This window comes from Chiloscyllium plagiosum, chromosome 18, assembly GCF_004010195.1.
Source record: "Chiloscyllium plagiosum isolate BGI_BamShark_2017 chromosome 18, ASM401019v2, whole genome shotgun sequence".
NCBI classification, from domain to species: domain Eukaryota; kingdom Metazoa; phylum Chordata; class Chondrichthyes; order Orectolobiformes; family Hemiscylliidae; genus Chiloscyllium; species Chiloscyllium plagiosum.
This window is the reverse complement of record NC_057727.1, coordinates 20,967,031-20,994,571: the sequence shown is the minus strand read 5'-3', so window position 1 is coordinate 20,994,571 and position 27,541 is coordinate 20,967,031. Positions and strand designations below refer to the sequence as shown.

Genomic DNA, 27,541 nt, shown 5'->3' with positions numbered 1-27,541 from the left:
GTGATGGAAATTTCAAACAATTATGTACTTGAACCCCTAGGTCTTTGCTCAGGGCCATACCATTAATTGTATAAGTCCTGCCATTGCTTGTTTTCCCAAAATGCAACACCTCGTATTTATCCAAATTAATTTCCATCTGCTACTCCCTAGCCCATTGACCCAATTGATCAAGATCTCTTTATATTCTTAGATAACCTTCTTCACTGTCCACTATACCATCAGTTCTGGTGTGATCCACAAACGTACTAACTATGCCTCCTATATTCTCATCCAAATCATTTATATAAATTATGATTAACAGTGGACCCAGTATGGATCCCTGTAGAACACTGCTGGTCACTGGCCTCCAGTCTGAAAAACAATCCTCCACCATCCTCTATCTCCTACGGCAAATCTCTTCAGAGTACAACATTTTGAAAAAAAAATCAAATATTTGATAAAAATTATTCAGATCCTGAAATATGCTCCAGAAGTCAGAATAATTCATGGAATGACATATTCAGGGCATGCCAGCCATGATGTGGGAATCTGCAGTACACATAGTCTGTGCTGAACTTGTTCATGTATTGGCACAGCCATAACTTTAAGCCATCCTCTGGTAAACCTTATGATGTCAAAAATGCAGCAGCAGAATCACAAGGGTTTTATATAGGCTTAGCTCCCAGCAGAATGCTATTACATATGATTGAGTCTGACAGCCTTACCTAATTTGATTCTCATTTGGCAGGCAGAATCCTAATGGTTAGATTTACTGATGTGATGATGATGATGGCTACAAATACAAAGTAAAGAGAAGTGTAAGATTGAAATGCAACTGGAACAAGATTGTGTCAAGGTCTGCTCAAGTGAATGTCATGAATAATTAATTAAGACAACATTGCTATGTGATTTTTGTTTTGATGGAGCAGCCATTTACTGCACGGACTCACATACAGCTGCAAATTAAAGTTTGCTTAAATCAAAAGTTATCCTTGCAAACATTTGACGTGCCTCAAGTTATGTAGCTTTAAGCTTCTAACTTGTTTTAGAGTTGGAGATTACGCTTCCAATGTACTTCATTATCTATAAAACCCTTTGGGTTAGAGCCATAGAGATGTACAGCATGGAAACAGATCCTTCAGTCCATTCTGTCCATGCTGACCAGATATCCCAACCCAATCTAGTCCATCCTTGTAAATCTTTTCTGAACCCTTTCAAGTTTCATGACATCTTTCCGATAGGAAGGAGATCAGAATGGCACACAATATTCCAACAGTGGCCTAACCAATGTCCTTACAGCCGCAACATGACCTCCCAACTCCTGTACTCAATACTCTGACCAATAAAGGTCATTGAAGTCTACAGCACAGAAAAAAGGAGAAAGCGAGGACTGCAGATGCTGGAGATTAGAGGGTCGAAAAGTGTGGCGCTGGAAAAGCATAGCAGGTCAGGCAACATCCGAGGAACAGGGGAGTCAACATTCATCAGGAATTCCTGATGAAGGGCTAATGCCTGAAACATCGACTCTCCTGCTCCTCGGATGCTGCTGCGCCTTCCAGCACCACACTTTTCACCTCGAGCACAGAAGAAGCACAGAAGCACAGAGTTGTATTTGCACTCATCAAAACCAGCCACTTGTCTATTCTAATCCCACTTTCCAGCATTTGGCTCATGGACATGTATGCCTTTGCATCGCAAGTGTACATATAAACGGTTTAGAAATGTTGAGGGTTTCTGTCTCTATCACCTGCACAATGAGTTCCACAGATTGACCACCCTCTGGCTCAAGAAATTCCCCCTCAACTCAGTTCTTCTCTGTCCACTCTATCCAGGCCTCTCAGAATTCCGTAAGTTTCAATCAGGTCCCTCTCATCCTTCTAAACTCAATTGAATACACATTCAGAGTCCTCAACCATTCCTCAATTGACAAGCCCTTCATCCCTGGCATCCTTCTTGTAAACCTTCTCTGGATCGTCTCCAATGCCAACACATCCTTCCTTAGATATCGGCCCCAAACTGCTGATAATATTCCAAATGCAGTCTGACCGGAACCTTACACAGCCTCAGCAGTATATCACAGCAGGTCAGGCAGTATCCGTGGAGAGAGTGCAAGCTAACTATTTGAGTCTAGATGACCCTTTATCAGCTGTCTATGGATGCTGCCTGACCCGCTGTGATCTCCAGCAACTGTTGTTTTCAGTTCAGATTCCAGCATCTGCAGTAATTTGCCCCTACTCAGCAGTACATTTCTGCTCTTTAGTCAAGCCCTCTTGAAATGAATGCTAAGGCTGTTTTTACCTTTCTCACTGCCAACTGAACCTGCATGTTAACTTTAGCAGAATCCTGAAATTGGACTCCCAAGTCCCTTTGTGCTTCAGATTTCCAAACCCTTCTCCCATTATATAATAGTCTATGCCTCTATTCTTCATTCCAAAGTGCATAATCTCACACTTTCCCACGTTGTATTCCATCTGCCACTTCTTTGCCCATTCTCCGAGCCTGTCCAAGTCCTTCTGCTTCCACAACACTAGCTTTCCATCCAACTGTAAACTTAGCAACAATGCCATCAGTTCCAGTGTTGTCAGTAACTCTCTAGAGCTTCTGTTATTTTCAGCCCTCAGTATCTGGTCTCACATCCTGAGATCATGAAAGGTATAATTTTAAATGCAAATCTTTTTCCCATGTTCACTTTTGGCAATGATGAAGAAACTAATGATTAATGCTTGAAGTTGATTTGGTGGTCCTTGGCTCTGCAGCTCTACTACCTGATCAGATTAATAGGTACTATATGATACATTTCATTGACTATCAAAGCTTATTAAGTGATTTATCTGAAAAATGGACAAGACATATTTTATATTTTCTAATCATCCTGGAGCAGGTAGGACCTGAACCCGTACCTTTTAGCTCAGAGATAGGGACACACAAGAGCTCCCACAAGTTATGAAACATAGAACATCGAACACAGGAATGGGCCCTTTGGCCCACAATGTTCTGTTGAACATGACGCCAAGTTAAACTAATCCCTGCCCTTGGTCCGTATCCCTCCATCCCTAGCATATTCCTGCCCTTATCCACAAGTCCCTTAAAATCCCCTGTCATATCTGCCTCCACCATCATCCCAGGCTCCTACCACACTCTCTGTAAAAAACCTGCCTCTCACAATTTCTTAGAAATTTCCCTCCTCTCACTTTAAATGCCCCCTTGTATTTGATATTTCAACTCTGGGAAAAAAGATTTTCACCATCAACCCAAACTATGCACCTCATAATTTTATAGATTTCTATCAAGTCTCTCCTCAGTCTCAAACGCTCCAGAGAAAACAACCTAAGGTTTTCTAGCCTCTTCCAATAGCTCCTGCCCTCTAACCCAGGCAGCATCCTGGTAATTTTTTTTTAAGTTTAAACAATTATTCTAATCAAAGGGCTTTTGCCCGAAACGTCGATTTCGCTGCTCCTTGGATGCTGCCTGAACTGCTGTGCTCTTCCAGCACCACTAATCCAGAATCTGTTCAGAGATGTTCTTAAACACCTCTGGAGCAGGTGGGACTTGAATCCAGGCCTCCTTGTTCAAGGGTATGGACATTACCATAAAGAGGGCCCTCTATTTTGTTTTTCAAAATTATTTTTATTCGACCCTTTATTCTGATCAACCTGTTCAGAGATGTTATTCCACACCTCTGGAGCAGGTGGGTTTTGAACTCAGACACCTGGGTCCAGGGGTAGGGATGTTATCACTGTGTCATAAGTATGCCACCTATTTTTAATGAAGCAGCCTTTAGCAGCTTCACCTGGTTTTAAACTAGAGTTGTGAAGTGGGTTACTGGATTGGACATGCAGATGGAGAAACTCAACAGATTTGGCTGAACCTACGGCAAGAGAAACAGAGTATGATTCTTTTTGAGAACTTTACAAAGAGTAATAACGACCTGAAAACATTCACTCTGTTTCTCTCTCCACAAAAGCTGCGTGACCTGCTGAATTTCTCCAGCATTCTTTTGTTTGGTTCAGATGTGCAGCCTCTCCAGTATTTTGCTTTTATTCAACTAGAAAGAGAAGCAGATCTGGTAAGATTCAGTGGGGTCAGCTCATCGATAGAACTTGATTATGTTTATTGAGTGCCCCTGTAGTGTCAGCAATCAGAAACAAAAACAATGAAATCTAGAAAATACATTGTTTTGAAGAGCACTGAAGTATAATCATTGCATCAGCTAAAGTGTTCACAAACCCGACCTGTGGATTCAATAATTTGAATGTTTCATTATTTACACATCCTTACGTCACTTCTTTGAAGTTACTATTGACATGTGCAGGATGCAGTTAGTGGGTAGAGACAAGAGCTGGGCAATAGTTTTAAAATTCACTTATAAATATATCATGTCTTTTAGTCCTTTACGCAGCTTCAAAAGCTGACAGATGTAATATGATGGAACCCATGAGAGACAGATAAAAGAGAGACAGTTGAATAATGCAACACTGAAACTGATTCTTCACCCACCTCTGCATATCCTCCACAGATTTATAAAGAATTTGCTTCTTTTTTCCCCTGTCTGCACATTTACCCAAAAGGCACGAGTCAGCAATTTGATGAAACACTTTCATTCTCCTAGATTGATGTAACTACAGCAGCATCCAGAGGTTCAGTACCACTCGGAGAGAAGCTGCCCCTTTCATTGACATCCCTTCCACTCATTAACAGCATCTTTACTATCACTGGAATACTGTTCCTGCCGGTGTTCTATAAGATCAGGCACCTTGCAGCAATTCACCAGGATTTCTTTTGGTAGCATCTCCCAGATTTACAACTGCCACTACCCAGGAGGTCAAGGGCATCACTGGAGCACTTTCAACTCACCATCTCGATTTTGACACGAATCGGTGTTCCCTCGTTATGACTTCGCCAAATTTTCAGACTCTGATCTGACAACGCTCTGGGAATACCTTCACCTTAATGGACTGAAGGGGATTGAACACAATCTTCTCAAGGGTAATTTGACCAGCGATACCCAGATCCCAAAAATGAAAATTTGAAAACAGCAAGTATCCTATCAAGATTGAACTACTTAACTTAAAACCAAATGCTGGCCTTGCAAATTCTATCTGATTTGTCTAAAATGTTTTTCTCTTTAACACATTCAATTTTTGTTCTGACTTTTAAATGACATAGGTTTTAAAGGGGCACTCACTCATTCTTGAAAAAATGATTTTTATTTTCTGAGGGGGATCGGGTAAAGTCATATGTTCATGTATCGTGTTCAGTGCCATGCATGATAGCATCCATAAATATGACCAGGATAATTTATAATGGAGCCTCAGTCATTTCTTGCCCAGTTCTATTAAGTTGGCAGAAGAATTTAAAATTCTGTGGTTAATAATTCACACAGGGAATGGTTGGAGGATGTTGCCTTGTATGTTCTCTGCTTCAAACCGTGAGGCCAGAAATATTGACATTTCATACAAAGATGAGGAAACAGTTTTCCCCTCATAGGGCTTTGGGATTCCCCTTCTCAAAAGACAATGGATGCAGAAGTATAAATATTTTGAAGACAGGGCAAATAGGTTCTGGATGATCAATGGGATGAAAGATATTCAGGGGTATGGATGAAGACAGAGTTGAGGTTGAAAGTAGATCAGCCATGATCTTATTGAATTGCTGAGCAGGCTCAAATGGCCAAGTGGCTGACTGTTTTTCCTTGTTTATATGTTCAACATGGGATTTTACTTTCACTGCCAGGGTGAATCTCTAGAATTGTGCAGCAACTGCACGAGCTGGATTGTACAGCAGGCAGCAGCCAAAGCTACTCAAGTAGCAGGGATAGGCTAAAAGTCCAATTGTCTTGCAACTTGCTATTTTGCTGTCAGAGTTTGGAGGAGCTCACTCAGGCTGCACGGATAGTTGGGATCACACCTATGGAAGCATTGTGCCATCCATAAAGGGTTGCTCACATTCAGGCAGATGGAATCATCTACAGATGCAGCGTAGGCAGAGACCTGAAGATCATGTGGTTGAACGACTGGTCAGGCCACCCCTGGTTTAATGAGACGCCACTTCAGGTCCTCCTCAAAGTTTCTGTGGTTAAAGAGGAAAGTCCTTCCTCCACTGGAATGGTAAAACGATACCTACCCAACAATTGAAGCAATTGCCTGAATGAAGATCACTGGGAGAAGGCGAGCAGCTAGCAGCCTTCAAACCTGGTTTCTCTGCTACAACGTGGCTAAATGGCTCATACAATATGTCTAGATGACAGCATCACAAATTGCATGCCCAAACAACCTCACATGGGACTAGGCATGGGTTTGAGATCACTGAAAAGGGCAGAGCAGTTCTGTCACTGGCAATAGCTAGAAACGTGGCAGCATCTGTGTGAAGGGTCCTGGGCTAACAGAATTGACTCCGGCACTGCTACATGCAAGAAATATTCCTGTGGTACTACCATAGACAGTTCAGCTGCCTCCAGGATAGGTATTGTGCTTGGATGGGTAACTAGTCATGAACAATCAGAGGCCTGACAGAAAGGGTTACACAAGCCAAAGGAAAGGGAAGAGAGCAGTGATGGCCTCTTTCCTAGTGATATGGAACCAATGGAGATTAAGATTCTGTTGGCCTTATTCTGGGCCTGTAGTAAACTGGATAAAGCAGCATACTCTATTGGTTTACAATTTGCCACCTTAAGCACTCATTCTCTCCTTCGCTGATGCACAGTAGCAGCATGTACCATTATAAAATGTACTGTGGTATGTTGCCAAGACTTCTATGACTATACTTTCCAAACCCCTGACCTGTACTGCCTAGAAGATCAAATGTAGCAGATACAAGTTTCACTCAAAGTCACACACCTGACTTTGGAACTATATCACTGTTTATTCACTGTCTCTGGATCCTGGAACTCCTTCCTTAACAGTGCTGTGTATATACCAAACCATATGTACTGTTATTACATTTACATTACATTACAGTGTGGAAACAGGCCCTTCGGCCCAACAAGTCCACACCGACCCGCTGAAGCGCAACCCACCCATGCCCTACATTTACCCCTTACCTAACATGGCCAATTCACCTGACCTGCACATCTTTGGACTGTGGGAGGAAACCGGAGCACCCGGAGGAAACCCACGCCGACTTGGGGAGAACGTGCAAACTCCACACAGTCAGTCGCCTGAGGCGGGAATTGAACCCAGGTCTCAGGCGCTGTGAGGCAGCAGTGCTAACCACTGTGCCACCGTGCCGCCCACAAAAAGACCACCTTCTGAATGATAAATTGGCATAACTATCAAATTGGGTATTGTCATTGATGCTCCCATTCCAAGAATGATTTTTTTTATTTAAATCTCAGTCAGTGCTAAACTATGGGTATATTTGTCCTGTACATTCACATTTTTAAGGAAATATATTCAAACCATAGAAACTAAAACTTAGGAGGTTGTTTAGCAACCACTATGGACAGCAAAGATTTGCAAATGAAGTAAGTTTGAGTTGTAGAGTCATAGAGTCATACAGCACAGACACAGACTCTTCAGTCCAATTAATCTATGCCAAACATAATCCAAAACTAACTGGTTCCACCTGCCTGCTCCTGACCATATCCCTCCAAACCTTTCCTATTCATGTACTTATCCAAATGTCTTTTAAACATTGTAATTGTACTCACATCCACCACATCCTCAGAAAGTTCATTCCACATGTGACCCACCCTCTGTGTAAAAACTTTGCCCCTCAGGTCTTTTTTTAAATCTTCCACCTGTCACCTTAAAAATGTACCCCCTGGTCTTGAAATCCCCCATCCTAGGGAAAAGAAAATTACAATCTACTCTATCTATCCCCCTCATTATTTTATAAACTTCGATAAACTTGCCTCTCAACCTCCTATGATCAAGTGAAAAAAGTTCCAACCTATCCAGCCTTTCTCTGTAACTCAAACCCGCCATACCCAGCAACATCCTAGTAAATCTCTTCTGAACTGTCTCCAGTTTACCAATTTCACCTATAACTGAGTGACCAGAACTGGACACAGTATTCTAGAAGAAGCCTCACCAATGTCCTGTGCAAACTCAACAACATTTCCAAACTCCTATACTCAAAGGTCTGAACATTGAAGGCGTGCCTTAACAACGTCTACAAGTCACGCAAACTTCAAAGAATTATGTAGCTGCACCCCTAGGTTCTTCTGTTCAAAGGCATTACCCGACATTCCTTCCATCTTCCTTGCTCTAAATAAAGAAATGCAGTTTATGTATTTTTCAACACTTTCTGGAGCCATCGCATCTTACTTTTGTGCATATTCTTTATTTCATAAATGTTTGCACCCAGTAATGGTTACTTTACCTGCTAAGACAACTGGCTGCCTACATTTTGTTCACACAGAATGATGCTTCCTGTAAAAGGAGCTGATTCAATTACAGGTCATTCTGCCATAGTGCAAGTTTCATTAACGTGAATTCACTATAATGTGACTGACAAATTAGGGACATTTTCTAAAGCGTGAATATTTCAAACATGTGTTGGCTGTTAAGCACTATTTCTAAAATGTGACTTTCCTATAATGCGGAGTTACACAAGAATGCAACCATTGTGTTACAGAAGAACGGTCTGTATAATACTGGGCTAATCTTTCTTTATATTGAAGGTAAATTTCCTCCCCACGTCTCGAACTCATTCACCATCTGATAGAAAGGACCTGACTTTTTTATTTGTTCTTGAAGAAGCACCTGGCTTGAGAATACAGTATTATTGGTGACTTAAACAATTTGTAGCACTTCCGTGGACACAATTTTTAACAATCACTTCTTTTGGTCACATGTCATTTTGCAAAGCTCAAGTGAATGGGCTCCAATCATCTTATTATTCTTACCTGGACAATTGCTTTGATCAGCAAGCTCTGCACTCCAAACAATTGGATGGAGTTAACTGGAAGTAAAGTTTCTACTACCACATTTAATCTACTTTTTTATATCCCTGAGTATAATATAACACTTGCACCCTATAATTAATAAATGGTAAGCAATGTGACACTTTATAATAATTTTCAATGAGTGTGCTACACAAGCATAAATCTAACTCAAGAAAGTGAGAATAGGTTTGTTTTCATGTTAATCCTTCATAAAACATTTCATATTTAATGGATTATCAGTTAAACGTTCTTCACTAAATATGAACCTCTTGAAACTAAAGAAGTACCATGTATGGACTATGTTTGTACACTCAAAATTTGTAGGAATACTTGCTGATCTGTTTTGAATAGCTGTAACAACTTTGACCCCAGAGCATTGATTGGTTAAAATGAAGATTTCCTTCATGTTTATTGAGGGAAAATTGAAAGATTAACTTAATTTGATACCAAACAGTTGAATGACAATGAGTTTGAAATTGTGTTGTTTGAATATCTCTCTCAGAAGAATTTCCTTGCTTGAAATAGTTCACTTGCCTGAAGGACTACCTAAAGTTTGAAAGATGTCATCTTCTATAACTGATGATACAAGCTTAATTAGAATCGACCACAACTTACTAAGTGTACCTTTCTGACTTGTGGCTCTACTAATTATGCCTGTTCTTTCCATGTAGGGAATGACTAGCCTGAAGTAACAATTGTGCTCTGATTTATAAATGTGTTCTGATGTTCAAAAAAAAAGCTTTAGACCAGAAAATGCCTTCTATGGAGAGAAATAAAAATCACATTTGGGATCAAATTGTAAGTTTTTTCTTCTGGTAATTCATGAATTTAACTGGCTCCCACAGAGTGAAATTCTAAGAATGCAATGACTCAATCATGAATTGCTGTTATTATTACATCGATGCAGTGTTAATGGTTTACCAATGGAAGTCTTTCACTGGCATTGTAAAGGTAAAGATTCCAAAGAAGGTTTTAAGATGACAATCTTTTGCTGATGTATAACTTATTAAATGTGTTATGCTATCCTGAAAGTTAGCATGAGTGCTTTGGCTAAATGATTATAGTTCTCTTTAGCTTCCAGGGAGGCCAGACTGAGTGGGGTTGATCATGTCAGTTGATATCAGCTCTAAATTCCCCCAACAATCCACCATTCATCAGTCAGCTTTCCATTGATACTTGTCAAAGCAATTATTCCTGGTCAGAATACCATGATAATGTTTACTTCCCTCAATCATAACGCAGGCATTTGCTAAATGGATAGCAACAGCTTTGAAACTAGTAGGTAAATAGCTAGCCACTGTGACATCTGAAGTAACAGCAGGCCATATGTTTTATTCTCATCTAAACACTTCCTTTTAATTTAAAATCACCTTCCAGCCTCAGGAAATGTGTTTGACGATAAATTAATGAGAGAATAAAAAAGACTATTCCAATATAGTTGGCTTAATACGTATCACCAAAAGGATTATAAACAAGACAGGTGTGTTGAATGTAATTCAATCAGTTTTTCCTGATAGTTACTTAATAATGGCAATTTAACACAATTATTGGTGTTTAAAAGAAAGCAATTACTTAATTTACTGTCCTTTTCCTATCCAATTTGACATTAATGCTCTCTATTTTCTTCCCTCTCATTTGGTCTATTTCTTCATCTTATTTCAGAATGCCAAATGTCATGAAAGTATGTGACTAGTCTTAAAGGTACAGGCCTATCTGATTTGGAATCTATGCTATGAAACAAAACCTTCTTCTCCCTTTAAAGGGTGGGAATCCCGTACTGATAACATTGCCAGGATACATATAGATATGCATATGTGGGTGATATGCCATCTGTTTCTTTGAATGTGGTATCATTTCACAAACCTGTGTATTTGTGTGAAATTCTCAAACCTGTACACATTGTCCTGTTTGATGTTGAGATAACCATCTGCGTGCTCATTGATTACGTTCCTGTTCAATTTTCTCCCTTATTTTTAACAATGCATGTGCAGTGAGACTGTGGGAGCAACAACTGTGTGGATCTGTCTCCAAACTTGGAGAGCTGCCATTGCTTATGGAGATTTACATAACTATCTAAAATATTTGGTAAGTTGCTTTACATTTAATGATCATAAATTTTATAGCACAAACAGTATGAGAACATTCAATTGAGGATAGTGCGCAGAATAGCTAATGTGTTGAATACTCCATTTCCTGCGCATCTTGAAAGGTTCACAAATATATACCACAGACCACTGTCAGATGCAATTTACCATGGAGATTAATATGCCAAAAACCATGACACTAATTTGTCGCGCAAAAGGGAATTTAGTGAAATAGTCACCAGAATGTCATCATGTATTCAGACTGGAGGCCTGTGACCAGTGGAGTGCCACAAGGATCAGTGCTGGGTCCTCTACTTTTTGTCATTTACATAAATGATTTGGATGCGAGCATAAGAGGTACAGTTAGTAAGTTTGCAGATGACACCAAAATTGGAGGTGTAGTGGACAGCAAAGAGGGTTACCTCAGATCACAACAGGATCTGGACCAGATGGACCAATGGGCTGAGAAGTGGCAGATGAAGTTTAATTCAGATAAATGCGAGGTGCTGCATTTTGGGAAAGCAAATATTAGCAGGACTTATACACTTAATGGTAATGTCCTAAGGAGTGCTGCTGATCAAAGAGATCTTGGAGTGCAGGTTCATAGCTCCTTGAAAGTAGAGTTGCAGATAGATAGGATAGTGAGGAAGGCATTTGGTATGCTTTCCTATATTGGTCAGGAGTTGGGAGTTCAAGTTGTGGCTGTACAGGACATTGGTTAGGCCACTGTTGGAATATTGCATGCAATTCTGGTCTCCTTCCTATCGGAAAGATGTTGTGAAACTTGAAAGGGTTCAGAAAAGATTTACAAGGATGTTGCCAGAGTTGGAGGATTTGAGCTATAGGGAGGGGCTGAACAGGCTGGGGTAGTTTTCCCTGGAGCGTCGGAGGCTGAGGGGTGAACTTATAGAAGTTTACAAAGTTATGAGGGGCATGGATAGGATAAATAGGCAAAGCATTTTCCATGGGGTCGGGGAGTCCAGAACTAGAGGGCATAGGTTTAGGATGAGAGGGGAAAGATATAAAAGAGACCTAAGAGGCAACTTTTTCACGCAGAGGGTGGTACGTGTATGGAATGAGCTGCCAGAGGAAGTGGTGGAGGCTGGTATAATTGCAACATTTAAGAGGCATTTGGATGGGTATATGAATAGGAAGGATTTGGAGGGATATGGGCCAGATGCTGGCAGGTGGGACTAGATTGGGTTGGGATATCTGGTCAGCATGGACGGGTTGGACTGAAGGGTCTGTTTCCATGCTGTACATCTCTATGACTCTATGAGTCTATGTCTGAGAACATAGAAATACCAGAGGCAATCTTGCACCATGACTTGAAAGGAATGTTCTTTGGATGGAAAGGTTCTTTTGGTTGTTCAGGTCTATGGAATGGACACATTTCTCACAATGCATTTAGTTCAGTGATGTCTTATCATAAGTGCCAAGTCAATGTATGGATTCTTAGTTTTATTCTGCACCCATGTGATCTATATATAATGTCATCTAGCATGTCTTGATACAGAACTCGTGGAATTACAACTTGTTTGTTTTGGATGATTCCATTCTTGGCGATTCTTTGTTCATCTGTGAAAGGCTGAAAAGAAAGTACTAGGTTGGATGGGTTCAGGCCACCCATTGATGATGAACGTTTTGAGCTGTTGCAGGTGGTCATTCTCTGAATCAGCTCTGCCTGATTATGATGAAAATGTTTGAGATTGATGATGCAGTCTGGAATCTTTGATGTTGCAGCTGACAGATTTTCCACCTCATGGATCATAGTCTAACTGTGCCTGCTGTTGGACCAATGATTTCAGGTAGGGATTTGTGGGAGGGGGAATCCATCTCTTCCTATGAAGTAAAAGATTTCAGATGTCCATTGTGAGGTGCTGTACTGATATTGGTAATAATTGTGAGTAAAGTCAAAAATCTTATAAAAAGTACTTGAATGAGCACTTGAAATGTCATAACTTTCAAGGCTATGGGTCATGTGCCAGGAAGTGGGACCAGTGTTAATTTTGAATAGTTTTTGGTGATGCAGATGCGATGGGCTAAAGGGCCTCTCGTGTATTGTATGATTCCGTGAATGGCAATGCATAGGATGTCAGAGCCAAAGTAAGCAATTAGCTTATCTTGTGGGGACTGCATCCCATTGCATCACTTTCCTGATTACATTTCTATAAGATGCATTTAGGGATGATAACTGCATTGTCACTGGTATTGATTTTGGTATATACATATTCCTTTTGGAGATATCGTTTCAAGGTAGATAAACTCTTCAGCTTTTCTCATGATGAATAAAGTGTACATATGTACTTTCTGACTGGGCTCTTCAAGCTGTAACATTGCAGATTCTTGTTAGACTTTGTCTACATGACATGGACAGAAGTTTGAAAACTTCTTTGGCATTGTGCCTTGGTTGACTCTTCCTCATGTACTGCTGTGGAGCATTGTGTTTCTCAGGGTGACTGCATTACTTACATATTTGAGCCTAATGACCTTTTCTGGAACCCAACTTATGCGTGTCACAAAGTGCTGGCCACCACCTTGGTGGGGGAGACAAGTTACATCTTGTACAAGATTTAGATGTTCCATAGAACCTGTTGACAGCTGGAATGGTTGTTTCAGAGACAAAACACCTTCAGATGCTGCTGTAATTGCAATGGACTTGCATTCTTCTTCCAGAACAGTGTCAATAGGACCTTCTTTGGGTTTGTCCAGAAATGCTTTTCTGAAGGATATGATGGGTGCAGAGCAATGGCCAGCATCCTATTAAATTAATTTCAATTGACTCACATTCTATGCCTTTGTATCAACACTTGCCTGTGAATTTCTCAATCATTTCACCTGGCTATTGTCAGAATGGCAAGAACTCAAGCCGGATTGAACTGAAATTGACTCAAAATTTATAGATGTGGTTGAATATAATTCTGCTCCTGCTGATGGCCCACAGAGTCTCATAGGTGTCCAGCTTTGAGTTGCCATCTCTGTTCGAAGTCCTAGCGTGGTGATAGTGCCACACACTACAATGAAGAATATGCACAAGAGTTGTGCGGTGGTCAACTCTAATGGGACGGTAATGGCATCTGTGACAAGTAGATTGATGAGCTTTCCTTGTTGTTGGTTCTCTCATCACTTACTGTAGACTCAATTCAGTAGAAATGCCCTTCACTCAACAAGCTCAGTCAGTAGTAATGATACCAAGCCACAATCTCTATCTAGGGCACATTCTGTTCCCTTTCCACACTTAGTGTTTCATCTATATGGTGCTCAACGTGAAGGAGTCTTCAACCAAAGGGTAGGTCAGTGGTACAAAGCAAGAGATTTCCATACTCATATTTGACTTGATACCATGAGACTTCATGGGGTCTACAGTCAATATTGAGGACTCCCAAGGGAACAATGCCACCACCTCTACTGGGTCTGTCCAGATGGTGGCAGAAGGCAGATGCAGGGACTTTATCTGTAAAGTATGATTCTGTGAGAATGAATATGTCAGGCTTTTGCTTGACTAATCTTGCAATTTTCACACAAGCTCCCCGATATTGTTTAGCATCGTCACCTGGAGTGTGTTTGCTGTTGTTATTTCTAGTGCAATTTCAAGGTCAATACTGGGTGGTCTGTTTGGTTTCATTCCTTTGTTTAGACTTTTTCATTTTTTGACTTGCACGGACATTTTACAGAATAGTGAAGAGTCAGCCACATTGCAGTGGATCTAGAGTCACACACAGGCCAGACCAGATAAGGACAGCTGATTTCCTTCCCGAAAGGACATTGTTGAACTAGGTGGGTATTTACAGCAATCAACATAGGTTGCAATGGTCATTAAGCTATATTTTATTTCAGATATTTACTGAATTCAATTTTCACCACCTGCCATTGTCAGATTGAAACCCATTTCACCAGAACATTACCAATGGATTCTAGATTACTAGTCTAGCAACATCACCGGTATACAGGTAAGGCATTTTGGCATCAAAGACATTTTTTTCTGTTTATTTTACTTAGTTTTTTCTAGGATCACTTTTTTAGGTTGTGACTTCAGTACTTTTAAACTGTCTGTTCATTTAAGAATGACAGAGCACTCACTGTGCTTCAGCATGTTTGTAGCCTTTAGATTTACTCGTCATAACTGGAGTCACTTCAGTAAAGTTACAACTTTAGTTGTGGTCTGGGCTGCATTTATAACTTCAGCCCTGATCTCAGAATGTTGATGATGACTTTTTGGACAAAGACATTTCACAAAATGCCACTTTGCTAGCATCTTTTGAGTCTTCACATTCCACTTAATTCCAATGTCTAGTTGTCACAGCCAGCTTTTAGTGACACTTACAGGCACTGTGATGTGTTTTATGGTTTTCTATATCTTAGCACATGTAAGGTATACCACAGAATTGGGTTCCTGTTGAGACAGATGTCTTGAAATTTATTAATAACACTAACTACTTTTATAGCTACCATATCACAGGTTAACACTTATAGTCTGGGAACTGTGCTTACTGATGTTATTGTACATTAGATGCACATAGCTCACTGACTGAACACACTACACTGACTCCTGACATCAAGAGAATGACTGAAGGCAAGCTAGATATCTTTATAGTGGAATGTCACATGTTATGATTTCATGTAACTGTCTGAAAGATACAGTCTTGTCTTGTCTAAAATCTATGCCATGATACAACAGCTTCCACCTGATATTTCTTGTTGAAATATGTGTACATTCCACTTCCAGTTATGTAGAATAAAGCTACATCTTATTGTTGCTTTTTCATAACCATTAATTAACTTTACATGTTGAAAGACAGCATATAAAAGTTCAAAGACTTTTGCTTTTTAGATATCCTTAACATTGTTAGATTTCAATTTCGCCATTAATTGACTTCAGCATAGAATTGCCTCAAATTATTAGCAACAAGTGAGATCATTGCACATCTTTCTCATGAATATCAACTGGCCAAGAAATAATGAAAGCCAAATCAAAGGTTAAGTTCTGTCACTTTACTTGTATAACTTATTCCCTATTTAAATAACAAAATGGACAGTCAAGCTATATTAATCATTACAAGGCTCAAAATCATAGATGCACTTGTGAGTAATTACTACAGGAAGATCCCTTGGGTTAGTCTAATGAAACGTAGAATAGCACAAAAGTATTTACTGAGAAAATATCTGAAATAATGAACAAAAAAATGACCTTAAACAATTATTTGATTTGGTTCTTTCCTGGATGAATCTTAATCAAGTGGTTTTATTAAGACCCTTTGGGTGTCATTTGATTGCCGATAGAGAATTTGAGGATTCCGTTTCACAGCCATAAGCTAACCTGTACCTCATGTTTTTATATAAACTGACCCAGAATTTGCATTGCAAATAACACTTACAGAGGAAGAAGTCTGATAGCAGCTTCTGGAGGAGACACAAACAGTTAAGGACAAAAATCCAGACGTCACTGTTAGAGATGACCTATTCCTCTGCAGAGTGTGAGAGGTGGTTGTCTTCAATAATAGATTTGAAATTGAACTGACTGTCACATATGAGAACTTGGAGTACTGTTCAACACTAGAAAAAAGGCTAAAAAGGTTAGGACTGATGCATTCAGCAAGAACTGATGTTTGATTTTTTTTGGCAAGTGTCTATTAGTACTGAACAGCCTCTATGACCCTGTAAAATTGAATTAACAAGCTCATTCCTTCAGAAGTATATCTGTGTTGGAGACTGACAAAAAAAAAACAAAATGAAATTTCTTTTAACTTTTCCTCCCTATCCTTTAATTCAGTATGTATTTCTCAAGCTATTGTTTGCTTTCAGTGCAATATTTAAGACCAGCTTCTCGTTTAGTCATTGGAGGCTTCAATAATGGGAATTGCATTTCACACTGCTCCACAGCTGTGGCTTAGATGATCTGAGCAATCCCACTGACTTTTGGTGGCTGCACAGAGGCCTTAATTAATTGGAAATAATTTAAAAAGAACCATTGTCACTGGGAGATCAAAGCTAGGAGTTTAGGGAGATGGGGGACAGGGAAGGGTGCAATATTCCTTAGGACTGCAAATCTGAGTAGATGGGTTAGTCAAAGAGCATCTGTGATTATACATATCATTGAGCTGATTGCATATTGGTCTGATTGATATCATACTAGGATGCAGTGTTTAGCACACAAATACATGATGGGAAGAGAGACCTGTTGGCCTGTCATCCCGATGAGCTACCAACCAGCTTAATGAGGATGTTTATGTGGATTTTATTCTTTTCCCTGCAATACTATTTAACTGTATTAATATTTTGATATGATTTTCTAACAGTCATAAAAGCACTATGTTCTTCACAATAATGTTACAGAATTATATTCTACATAGTTATCATTTTTTTAAAAAGACAGAGAAAACTAGTTTGATCTATTCTGCAGCAAAATTAAAAATGTTGCAGATGCTCAAAATCTGAAATAAAAGAAAAATCTGGAAATGCGCAGCAATTATAGGTCAAGAGTCCTCCTCGTTTTTGACTGGAAATATTAACTCAGTTCTTCTCCATAGGTGCTGTCAGACCTGTTGAGAATTTCCAACATTTTCTGGATCTATTATGTATTCATTCAAAAGGAAAAGAGTCTATGCAACAAATTCAGAAGACTGGAACTTCCATCTCAACACTGTCAAATCTGCTAAATAATCAAACTATTTCTGAGTTCCTGATGTCTTAAATTATATACAAACTGAATGACAGTTCTTCATTTGAATCTAACAGGAAAATGTCTTTCATTTACTGTAGACCTAATGAAAAAATAACAATTCAAATAACATTTCAGAACCCATTGCTTGGTACTGTGGAATTAATTAATTTTGTGCTCTGGCAAGAGATCAGCAACCTGAAACTTTAAATCTCTTTCTCTCCTCATGATGCTACTTGGCCCACTAAGTATTTACAACATTTTTGAGTTTTATTTTACCATGCTAGCATTGGCAACATTGTACTTTCTCATTTTCTGTTATTTTCTGTTGACTGCTTCTAAGGTGTAAATTGTAGGATATCAGGACACAAAAACTAGGCATTCATTCATGACGTACTTACCTCTGGTCTCACTGGGTCCTCAATGCCAACTACACCTATACAGGTCAAGTCCATTAAAATATCATTTTCGTTCTCCCAGTCAGGTTCTGGACTACCTGGAAAATCACGGAAGGCAATACAAATGGTCCTCAATCCATCACAAGCCATGGGTTCAATTACTTTCTTTACCATCTCGTCACGATCTCGAGGCCTGAAGACTCGTGCCTCTCCTGCAGCATTGAGGATGTTTGAGCATCTATAATAGAAAATAAAAGTGTTTCTGTGTTAATTATGCACAGCCATTTGAAAATACCAGAATTCTAAACAAGTCAATTTGAAGGAAATAGTCCCTGCTGGTAATTGAAACATACTACTCAAGAGGAGCGCAGTCAAGTTGTATTGGTGGACTTTGACCTCAATGCATTGAAAATAGAATCTCGATCGATCTGTGGCAGAATTTTAACACATGCTGACATGATGAAAGGACCTAGCTCTGAAAGCTTGTGCTAACAACCAATTATTGTATTTTTCTTTTACCGACATATTTGATCACAAAACAATCCAATTCTAATCTATTTTTAAATAATTTGCTATGGTACATTATAGAAACTGATTGTATTTACAGTACAGTTTTAGTATTAATGTAAAGCACCTTATCGAGTTGCATATTGCTGAAAACTGGCATTTTTTTTTCAATGCTTTTTGTCTTGTATTCTTTAGAACAAATCACAAGTATACTAATTCAAGGGGAGAAACAACATTTATATTGCATAACAGGAAAAGAACTGAATGGCAATGCCTTTTCTAATCACAGTCCACTTGTCAACCAATCAGTACTCTTTTCCCAAGCAGAATAAATGATTGTTTATTCTCCCCTTGAATTGGAGAATTGGCCTGATGAATTCTACATGAAAAGCTTCAGCAAAGTGTTCTTTACAACAATACTCATGTTCTGTACCACTAAATTACTATTTATAGAACTGTAGTATCAGGGCAGCCTTAATTATGACATTATACACAAAATATAATTTAAAACATGTATTTCATATTAAAGTGTACGTATTTGTATTATTTCAATATATTTACTTTTTCAAGACAATTTCTGAGGCTCCTTTGCTATACATCCGAAAGCTTCCATCTTGCATTTTGATCACAGTACTCATGGACTTTCTCTCAGAGTTGAAAGTATAGACTTTGTACAGCTTCTCTTCTGGAGTCTGATCTCGAACAGTTTGGTAATCTCGCTTCAAGTCCAAGACGAGTCCCAACAGTCCACACTCGGTCTTGTTCCCAACTTGACGGGGTAGAGCAACTTCCTTCTCTGGAGGCTGCAAGAGAGAAAGATTTATAAACTAACCATAAGATGTCAATAAACAGAAGTAGTACCTGGTTGAAGGAACAGCGTTTAACTTTTACTTCAGACAATTCAGGGCTGAATAGTGAGTTCAACATCTTGGACCACAATCACAACACTCAATTTGTCAGACAACTTCTAATGATCACAGTTCTCTTGCTGTAATTTATAACTCTGCATCTACCTTTTCTTTGTTTACTTGTCCCATTATCTTCCAAATGCGTCTTGCACCATTCTTCCTCTTATCCTTTAGACTCTCCTGCAACCCCTCCTCCCACCCTATCGCAGAGCTTCCCTTTCGTTTTCACCCGTACCTCTTTATTTCCTGAAAATCTCTTCAATTTCTAACTTGTGCCAATTCTAACAAAAGTTCATGATCTGAAAACGTTATGAGAGATCCAGTAGGGTAAAGTAAAGTCAGTGCACCAGTAATCCAGAGGCCCAGGTTAATGTTCCGAGTATATGGATTCAACTTACACTGTGGCAATTGGTGAAATTTGAATTCAAGTAATAAAGTCTGGAATATAAAGCTAGTCTCAGATATAGAGACCATGAAACAATCACTAATTTTCACAAGAGTCCATCTGCTTCACTGATATCCTTTAGGAAAGGAAATCTGCTATCTTTATCCAATCTGGCCTATATGTAGCTCCAGATCTATATCAATATCATTGACACCTAATTTCCCTCTAAATGAACTAGCAAGCCAATCCATTCAAGGGCAATTAAAGAGGTCTACATCCTGTGAAAGTACATGTTCTACAAACATGTTAATTCTGTTCTTGGCTTCACAGGTGCTGCCTGACTAGCTGAGTATTATCAGATTTTCTGGTTTCATTTCAGGTTTCCTGCACCTGTAGTATTTTGCTTTCATATTAATATTCAGTGTCACTCTCTTGACAATTTAAACAAGCAACTTGAAATTCAGCATTGTTATACATTATACATTAGAACAGCATCTGTATGCTGGGTAGCATAATTAAATTAATTGCACGAAATCTGACAGGAATGTCTCATTTCCAATACAATGCCATTGGCATTTCATTAATTCTTTTTGCATGTAATTGTGCATATCCAGAAAAGGCATATTCGGGAAGCAAAAGAACGTAATGTCTGGCTTTTTGTAACAATGTTGGAATAACTATAGCTGATAAGACTTCAAATGTATTACCCTAATTAATACTGCAAGTGAATAACTGAGTCCTAGACTTTTCTCCATGTACCATACCTTCGTGCTTTTTCTGTAATTATCACTTACAGGACGTCTGGCAGCATGCTGCCAGATTATAGACTGAACACTTAACACCTGGCCTTCCTGTGTGGTTGCACTTTCACCCACTTGTCTGTCTTCCATGGGGTGACATGGTGGCCCAGTGGTTAGCACTGCTGCCTCACAGCGCCAGAGACCTGAGTTCAATTCCAACCTCGGGTGACTGTGTGTGTGGAGTTTGCACATTCTCCCTGTGTTTACGTGGGTTTCCTCCGGGAGCTTCGATTTCCTCCCACAGTCCAAAGATGTGCAGGTTAGGTGAATTTGCCATGCTAAATTGCCCACAGTATTCAGGGATGTGTAGGTTAGGTGCATTGGTCGCGTTTAAATATCAGGTTGGGGAATGGGTTTGGGTGGGTTACTCTTTGGAGGATTGGTGTGGACTTGTTGGGCCTTAGGACCTGTTCCACACTGTAGGGATTCTGTGATAATCACAAAGGAATGTGGGCAGGTGAATGTGTCCCATGAAGTAGCTGATAGGGCTGTCCAATTACCTCCTGGATAATGTACAGACGTTTCATGCCCAATTCCGAGGTAAGGCTCACTCTTAACCCATTCTTGCTTGTGTGTTGTATAAGGAGATAATATCTGTTGAGCTACATTATTCTTAAATAACAGCTGACTCTCCTTCGCACCACTGTTCCTCCTCCTTTTCCCCTTTGACTGTACAAGGAAGTACCCATAGCGAGGGCCATCCTTCCTTTTGACTGAACTTCACAGTGCACACAGGAAAAGGAGGCTGGGGTGAGCCAATGGTCTAGCTCTTTTAATTGACAGGATGACGAAACATTTTCTTTAAAAAATAAAGACAACCAAAGACATTACCCCTAATAAACTCCAGGCTCAGGTGTTTCTGATTTCTGCAAAGCTGACAGACTGCACATAACTATCTAGAGATCACCAGGAGTATGACACAAGGAAGCCAGGAGCTGCTGCAACATTTGCTCTCCTTATAACAAGTGGAATCGATTGGGACTTGGAGGCCAGTCATATGAATTTGCATAAGGAAGAGCAAAGACACTTCCAAAGAAACATAATGCTAGAAATGGCATAAGCCTGACTTTCTTGAACACATGAGGCGCCACTAATCCACTGAAGTGGCAAGGACATTTATCCCATAGATTAAAGCTCTGGACATACTTTTAAATGAAATTTATTTGAGCTAGCATTCATAATATCAGCACTCAAAGTTTCAAAATGTCACTCTTGTACAAAGGCAATGCTGGATTGTCTGTGGTGTCATCCTTTCAAATTAAATGTTAAACCAATGTCCCATTTCTCTGAGCAGATGGATATTAAAGATTCCACAGCACAATTCAGAAAAGTGCAAATTGTTCTGGGCAATAATCCACTATTAACCAGGAACACAAAAACATAGAGATGAATATGACCCTATTGGTGATTATCAGATATTCTGCATGCATTCTGCTATCTTTTATGCAGCCACAGCACTCCAAATGCAATTCAGCATGTGAAAAACATTGTCATACCAAAGAATTCTTTGAAAAAGTGTTATATAAATGCAGGCATCTTTTTTCTTGAAAGCATTAGTAATCCCATACTAAATTCTATATTGGAGGTCAGGTCAATCTGCCGAGTGCCTGTTTAATGACATGGTTTCCCACAAGTTATGTTGTAATTTCTTTGCATCTTTAGTCTCTTTATTTCATAGTCCATTACCAACTGTGAGCGTAGGCAGGTAACCTGCTCTGGGCAACAATTCGTTGTAACTAGCTGTTGGAACAAGAACAAAAGTAGCCTCATGTGGTGAAGAGTGGAGGCAAGAGAGGGCATTCAAACTAACTGCCTTCAGACCAAGAGTCCCTGTGGGCTACCTATATAATTACTAAATTAGAAATGTCCTGCAAGGTTCCATTGACATGTCCAATGCAACCTTACTCTTGTGGAACCTTTAGGTAATGCTGGTCCATGACTTTTTAATGTTATGTGACAGTTCATGACACTTTCCATAAGACCATAAGATAAAGGGCCATTCAGCCCATCGAGTCTGCTGTGCCATTAGATCATGGCTTATATATTTCTCAACTTATTCTCCTGCATTCTCCCTGTAGCCCTTGATCACCTTACTAATAAATAACCTATCTGTCTCTTTCATAAATACACTCAATGACTATCTACGTCAATGAGTTCCTCAGATTAACCACTTTCTGGCTGAAGAAATTCCTCCTCATGTCAGTTCTAAAGGGTTGTCCCTTCACTTGGTGGCTGTGGTCTTGCGTCCTAGTCTCTCCTGCTAGTTAAAGCATCTCTGTGTATCTGTCCTATCCAAACCTCTCAGTATTCTATAAGTTTCAATGAGATCGTCCCTCATCCTTCTAAACGCCATTGGTTATGGAAGTAGAGTCCTTAACCGCTCCTCATATGACAAGCCCTTCATCCCTGGGATTACTCTTGTAAATCCCTTCTGGATCCCTCCAACACCAGCACATCCTTCCTTAGATACTGGACCCAAAACCGCTCATAATATTCCAAATGCATTCTGACCAGAGCATTATACAGCCTCAGCAGTATATCCCTGCTCTTGTATTCTGGTTCTCTTGAAATTAATTCTAATATTGCATATGCCTTCCTAACAGCCAACTGAACCTGCATGTTAACCTTAAGAAAATCCTGAATTAAGACTCTTTGCTTTTCACCATTTTGAAAATAGTCTTATGCCTATATTCTTCCTGTCAAAGTGCAATACCCCACACTTTCCGACATTGTATTTTATCTGCCACTTCTTTGCCTACTTGCCTACCCTGTCCAAGTCCTTCTGTAACCTCCCTGCTTCCTCAACCTTACCTGTCCCTCCACCTGTGTCATCTGCAAACGTAGCAACGTGCCCTCAGTTTCTTTTCCAGATCACTAATGCATATCATGAATAGTTGAGGTCCCAACACTGATCCATACAGTACTCCACTCATTATCATCCACAATCCCGAAAAAGACCCCTTTATCCCTACTCTTTGCTTTCTGCCAGTCAGCCAATCCTCTATCTGTGCCAATACGTTGCTCCTAACACCATGGACTCTTATCTTACTTGCAACTGCCTGTATGACACCTTGTCAAAGGCCTTCTGGAAATCCAATCAGATTATTTCCACTGGCTCTTCTTTGTATAACTTGCTTGTTACCTCCTCAAAGAATTCAAACATATTTGTCAGACATGACCTCCCCTTGATGAAGCCGTGCTGACTCAGCCCTATTTTAACACGTTCTTCCAAATATTCGGGAATCTCATCCTTAATAATGGACTCTAAAATCTTACCAATGATCAAGGTCAGGCTAACCGACCCACAGTTTTCTGACTCCTGCCTCCCTCTTTCCTGAAACAGGGGTGTTTCATTAGCCATTTTCCAGCCCCCTGGGACCCTCCCTGATTCCAGTGAATCCTCAAAGATCACCATTAATACCTCCACAATTTCCTCAGCTATCTCCTTCAGAATTCTGGGTTATTGTCCATATGGTCCAGGTGATTTATCAATCTTCAGACCTTTCGGCTACACCAGCACCTTCTCTTTAGACTACACTTACCTCTGCCCCTGACTCTCAAAGTTCTGGTACGCTGCTGCTGTCTTCCACCATGAAGACTGACAAAGTACCTATTCAGGTCCTCTGCCATTTCTTTGGTTCCCATTACTACTTCTTATTTCCTAGCAGTCGAACATTCACTCTTGCTTTCCATATAGATTTTTGTTATTTTAAAAAAAACTTGGAATCTTCTTTATACTACTGGTTAGCTTATCCTCATATTTCATCTTCTTCCCCTTTATTGCTTTTTCAATTAACCACTGCTGGTTTAAAGGCTTTCTAGGCTTACCACTGTATGCTTTTTCTTTTGTTTATATGCTGTCCCTGACTTCCCTTATCAGTTATGGTTGCTTCATCTTCCACTGAGTATGTTTCTTCTTCCTTGGGATGAATTTCCTCTCTGCCTCCCAAATTATCCCATGAAACTCTGGCTATTTTCCCTGCTAGGTTTCCCTTCCAATCAACTCTGGCCAACTCCTCCTTCATGTCTCTGTAGTTACCTTCATTCAATTATAATATCGTTATATCTGATTTCAGCATCTCCCACTCAAACTGCAGGGTGAAATCTATCATGTTATCGTCACCGCCCTCTATGAATTCCTTCAGCTTCCAGATCAAGTCGACCTCATTACATATCACCAAATCCAGGATTGCCTGTTCCCTCATGGGCTCTACCACAAGCTGCTCAAAAATCCATCTCGTATTCCACAAATTCCTTTTCTTGGGATCTGCTACAAACTTAATTTTCCCAGTCCACCTGCATATTGAAATCCCCATGATTATTGTAATAGTGCCTTTCTTATATGCCTTTGCTATTTCCACATTTATATTCTGCCCCATATCCTGATTACTCCCATCAGAGTCTTATGCAGTTCCTCAACTATACCCACACAGATTCTACATCTTACAACACTGTAGCACTTAGATTCCCTACAATGTGGAAACCAGAGCACACCCACCCTCCAAAGAGTAACCCATCTCTCATGCACCTAGCACTATGGGCAATTTAGCATGGCCAATTCAACTGACGTGCACATCTTTGGACTGTGGGAGGAAACCCATGCAAACACACGGAGAACATGCAAACTCCACACAGACAGTGTCCCAAGGCTGGAATTGAACCTGGGACCCTGGTACTGTGAGGCAGCAGTGCTAAACCACTGAGCCACTGTGCCACCTATCCCCTCCTTCCCAATTCCCAGTTTAATCTGGAATTTGCTAGCTCCTGTTATACTTTCATCCTATGGCCACCTGGTGGCTCTGTGGAGCAGATTTTGCCTCATGTCCTCTTTATCAATATGTCCTGGTTGACAGGTCAGTATAGGCTTGAGGTTTTGAATTGAATAATTGAATTTCCTCCCCCAGCGAACTTTCCCTACTATTTGACAACCCTAGTTTGCCCCATACATTTTCCCCATAGCTTCCCCTTACTTTGCTTCTGCTATTTCCAAGGCACACACTCCTCAGTTTCAGGCTTTCATTCTTTATAATACTGACTCTGGCTTGCATTAAGTCCCACTTGACTTTTGCCATTTTCTCCCTTGGCTTATTTTATTTTTCCCATTTGCAAGGCCAGATCTGAACTTTTTAAAAGAATGATTAATTCTTGCGTATGGGCATCGCCAAGGAGGTCAGCACTTATTGCCCATCCCTATGTGCCCTTGAGTAGGTGGTGGTGAGCTGTCTTCTTGAACCATTCAGTCAATTGAGTGCAGTTGCATCCCCAGTGCTGTTAATAAGGGATTCAAAGGATTTTGAACCAGGGATACTGAAGGAACAGGAGTATAGCTCCAAGTCAGGATAGTGTGCTGCTTGGAGGAAAACCAGCAGGTAGTGATCTGCCCATATAATTTTTGCCATTGTCCTTCAAGATGGTGCAATTCATGAATTGAGAATTCCTCTGCTGCTTCTGCAGTTTTCCTGTCCTGTTCCTTTTAATCTTCAGGCCCGTTATTCCTGCCATGTCTTCATTCTGCTGCATCATCTTCTGGAGTGCTACTATTCTGGTCCAGTCACTGGTGGCTCCACTTCATGTTGTAAGGCTGTCTCACTGATATCCTACTTTAGCTGGTTAATATTCTTCAGTGCCAATGATTTCTTCAGCTGCTTCCCTCTCATTCAGATCCATCTTCTCCAATATGGAAGATTCAGAATTTTTTTTGGACTATTTCATTCCTACCATCATATTACAGTCATTCCCCCCCTGCATCAACTGCACTGGTCTCACCTTTTTCCTGCTCACCCTTAATCTCCTCTTATTTCTTGCTGCCCCCGTTCCCATGTTTCCTATGGCACGTGAGACTGTTCCTTTTTGCATGTATTCCAAACGAAATAGTAAAAAGAACATTCTCATTTCTATATTGACAGTTAGGATTATAGCACACAGTCCATGGGCCTGGGGGTTTTAGTATCTTGTGGAAATAGTTTCTCTTACTTTGTTCTTGTAATTTTTCAGAAACGTGTTTAACTTTTGAAGGAACTTTAACTGAGATTGTTTTCCATTAATTCACCTGAACTTCTATATATTTACAATGGTCCTGCTTCTACTAACCAGGCATGGAATGATTAGATTAGAATAGATTAGATTACAGTGTGGAAACAGGATCTTCGGCCCAACAAGTCCACACCGACCCACCGAAGCGCAACCCACCCATACCCCTACATTTACCCCTATACCTAACACTTTAGCAATTTAGCATGGCCAATTCACCTAACCTGCACATCTTTTGGACAGTAGGAGGAAACCGGAGCACCCGGAGGAAACCCACGCAGACACGGGGAGAACGTGCAAACTCCACACAGTCAGTCACCTGAGGCGGGAACTGAACCCGGGTCTCAGGCGCTGTGAGGCAGCAGTGCCACCGTGCCACCATGCCGCCCACTAATGCTTGCCATGGACAATAAGACCATTAGACGCAGAAGCAGAAGTAGGCCATTCGGGGTCTATCGAATCCACTTTGCCATTCAATGAGATCAAGGCCGAGTTGATCATCCTTAACTCCACCTTTCCACTTTATCCTCATAACCCTTGCTACCCTTACTGATGAAAAATCTAGGTCTTGAATATACTTAACAATGCAGCATTGACAACTCTTTGTGGTGAAGAATTTCTCAGATTCACTACCCTTGGAAAACAAAAAATAAAAATCTTAAGTGTTTCACTAAGGTTTTTCTTCATTCTTCTAAACTGCACTGATTCCAAGACCAACCTATTCAACCATTCTTCATAGGAGAATTTCTCTATACCGAGATCAAACTCATGAACCCTCTCTAGATGCTTCCAATGTCAGTATATCTTTCCTTAGATCAAGGGCCCAAAACCATTCACAGTGTTCTAGCTGTGGTCTGACTCACACCTTATACAGTTTTAGCAAAATTTTCCTTCTTTATTAATAC

At 40.1% G+C, this 27,541-nt stretch overlaps 1 protein-coding gene and 1 long non-coding RNA gene across 15 annotated transcripts in view; one reads left to right on the top strand and one right to left on the bottom strand.

Annotated features, from left to right (window-relative positions):
- The window catches only part of atp2b2 (ATPase plasma membrane Ca2+ transporting 2), an 819,963-nt gene that overhangs the window by 79,775 nt on the left and 712,647 nt on the right, over positions 1–27,541 (bottom strand). For all 13 annotated transcript variants that reach the window (XM_043707907.1, XM_043707910.1, XM_043707911.1 and 10 more), the window contains 2 exons: positions 19,075–19,316; positions 18,010–18,244 (listed from right to left, as the gene is read on the bottom strand). In XM_043707907.1, the coding sequence (XP_043563842.1) occupies positions 18,010–18,244; positions 19,075–19,316 (477 nt within the window). The remainder of the gene's footprint in view (positions 1–18,009; positions 18,245–19,074; positions 19,317–27,541) is intronic.
- LOC122558939 lies at positions 9,052–18,003 on the top strand. Of its 2 annotated transcripts, none has more exons than XR_006314275.1 (4): positions 9,052–9,664; positions 10,858–10,951; positions 14,788–14,900; positions 17,478–18,003. It is a non-coding gene; the product is annotated as an uncharacterized LOC122558939 (long non-coding RNA). The 2 variants fall into 2 exon arrangements; XR_006314276.1 differs by lacking the exon at positions 9,052–9,664 and adding an exon at positions 10,376–10,567.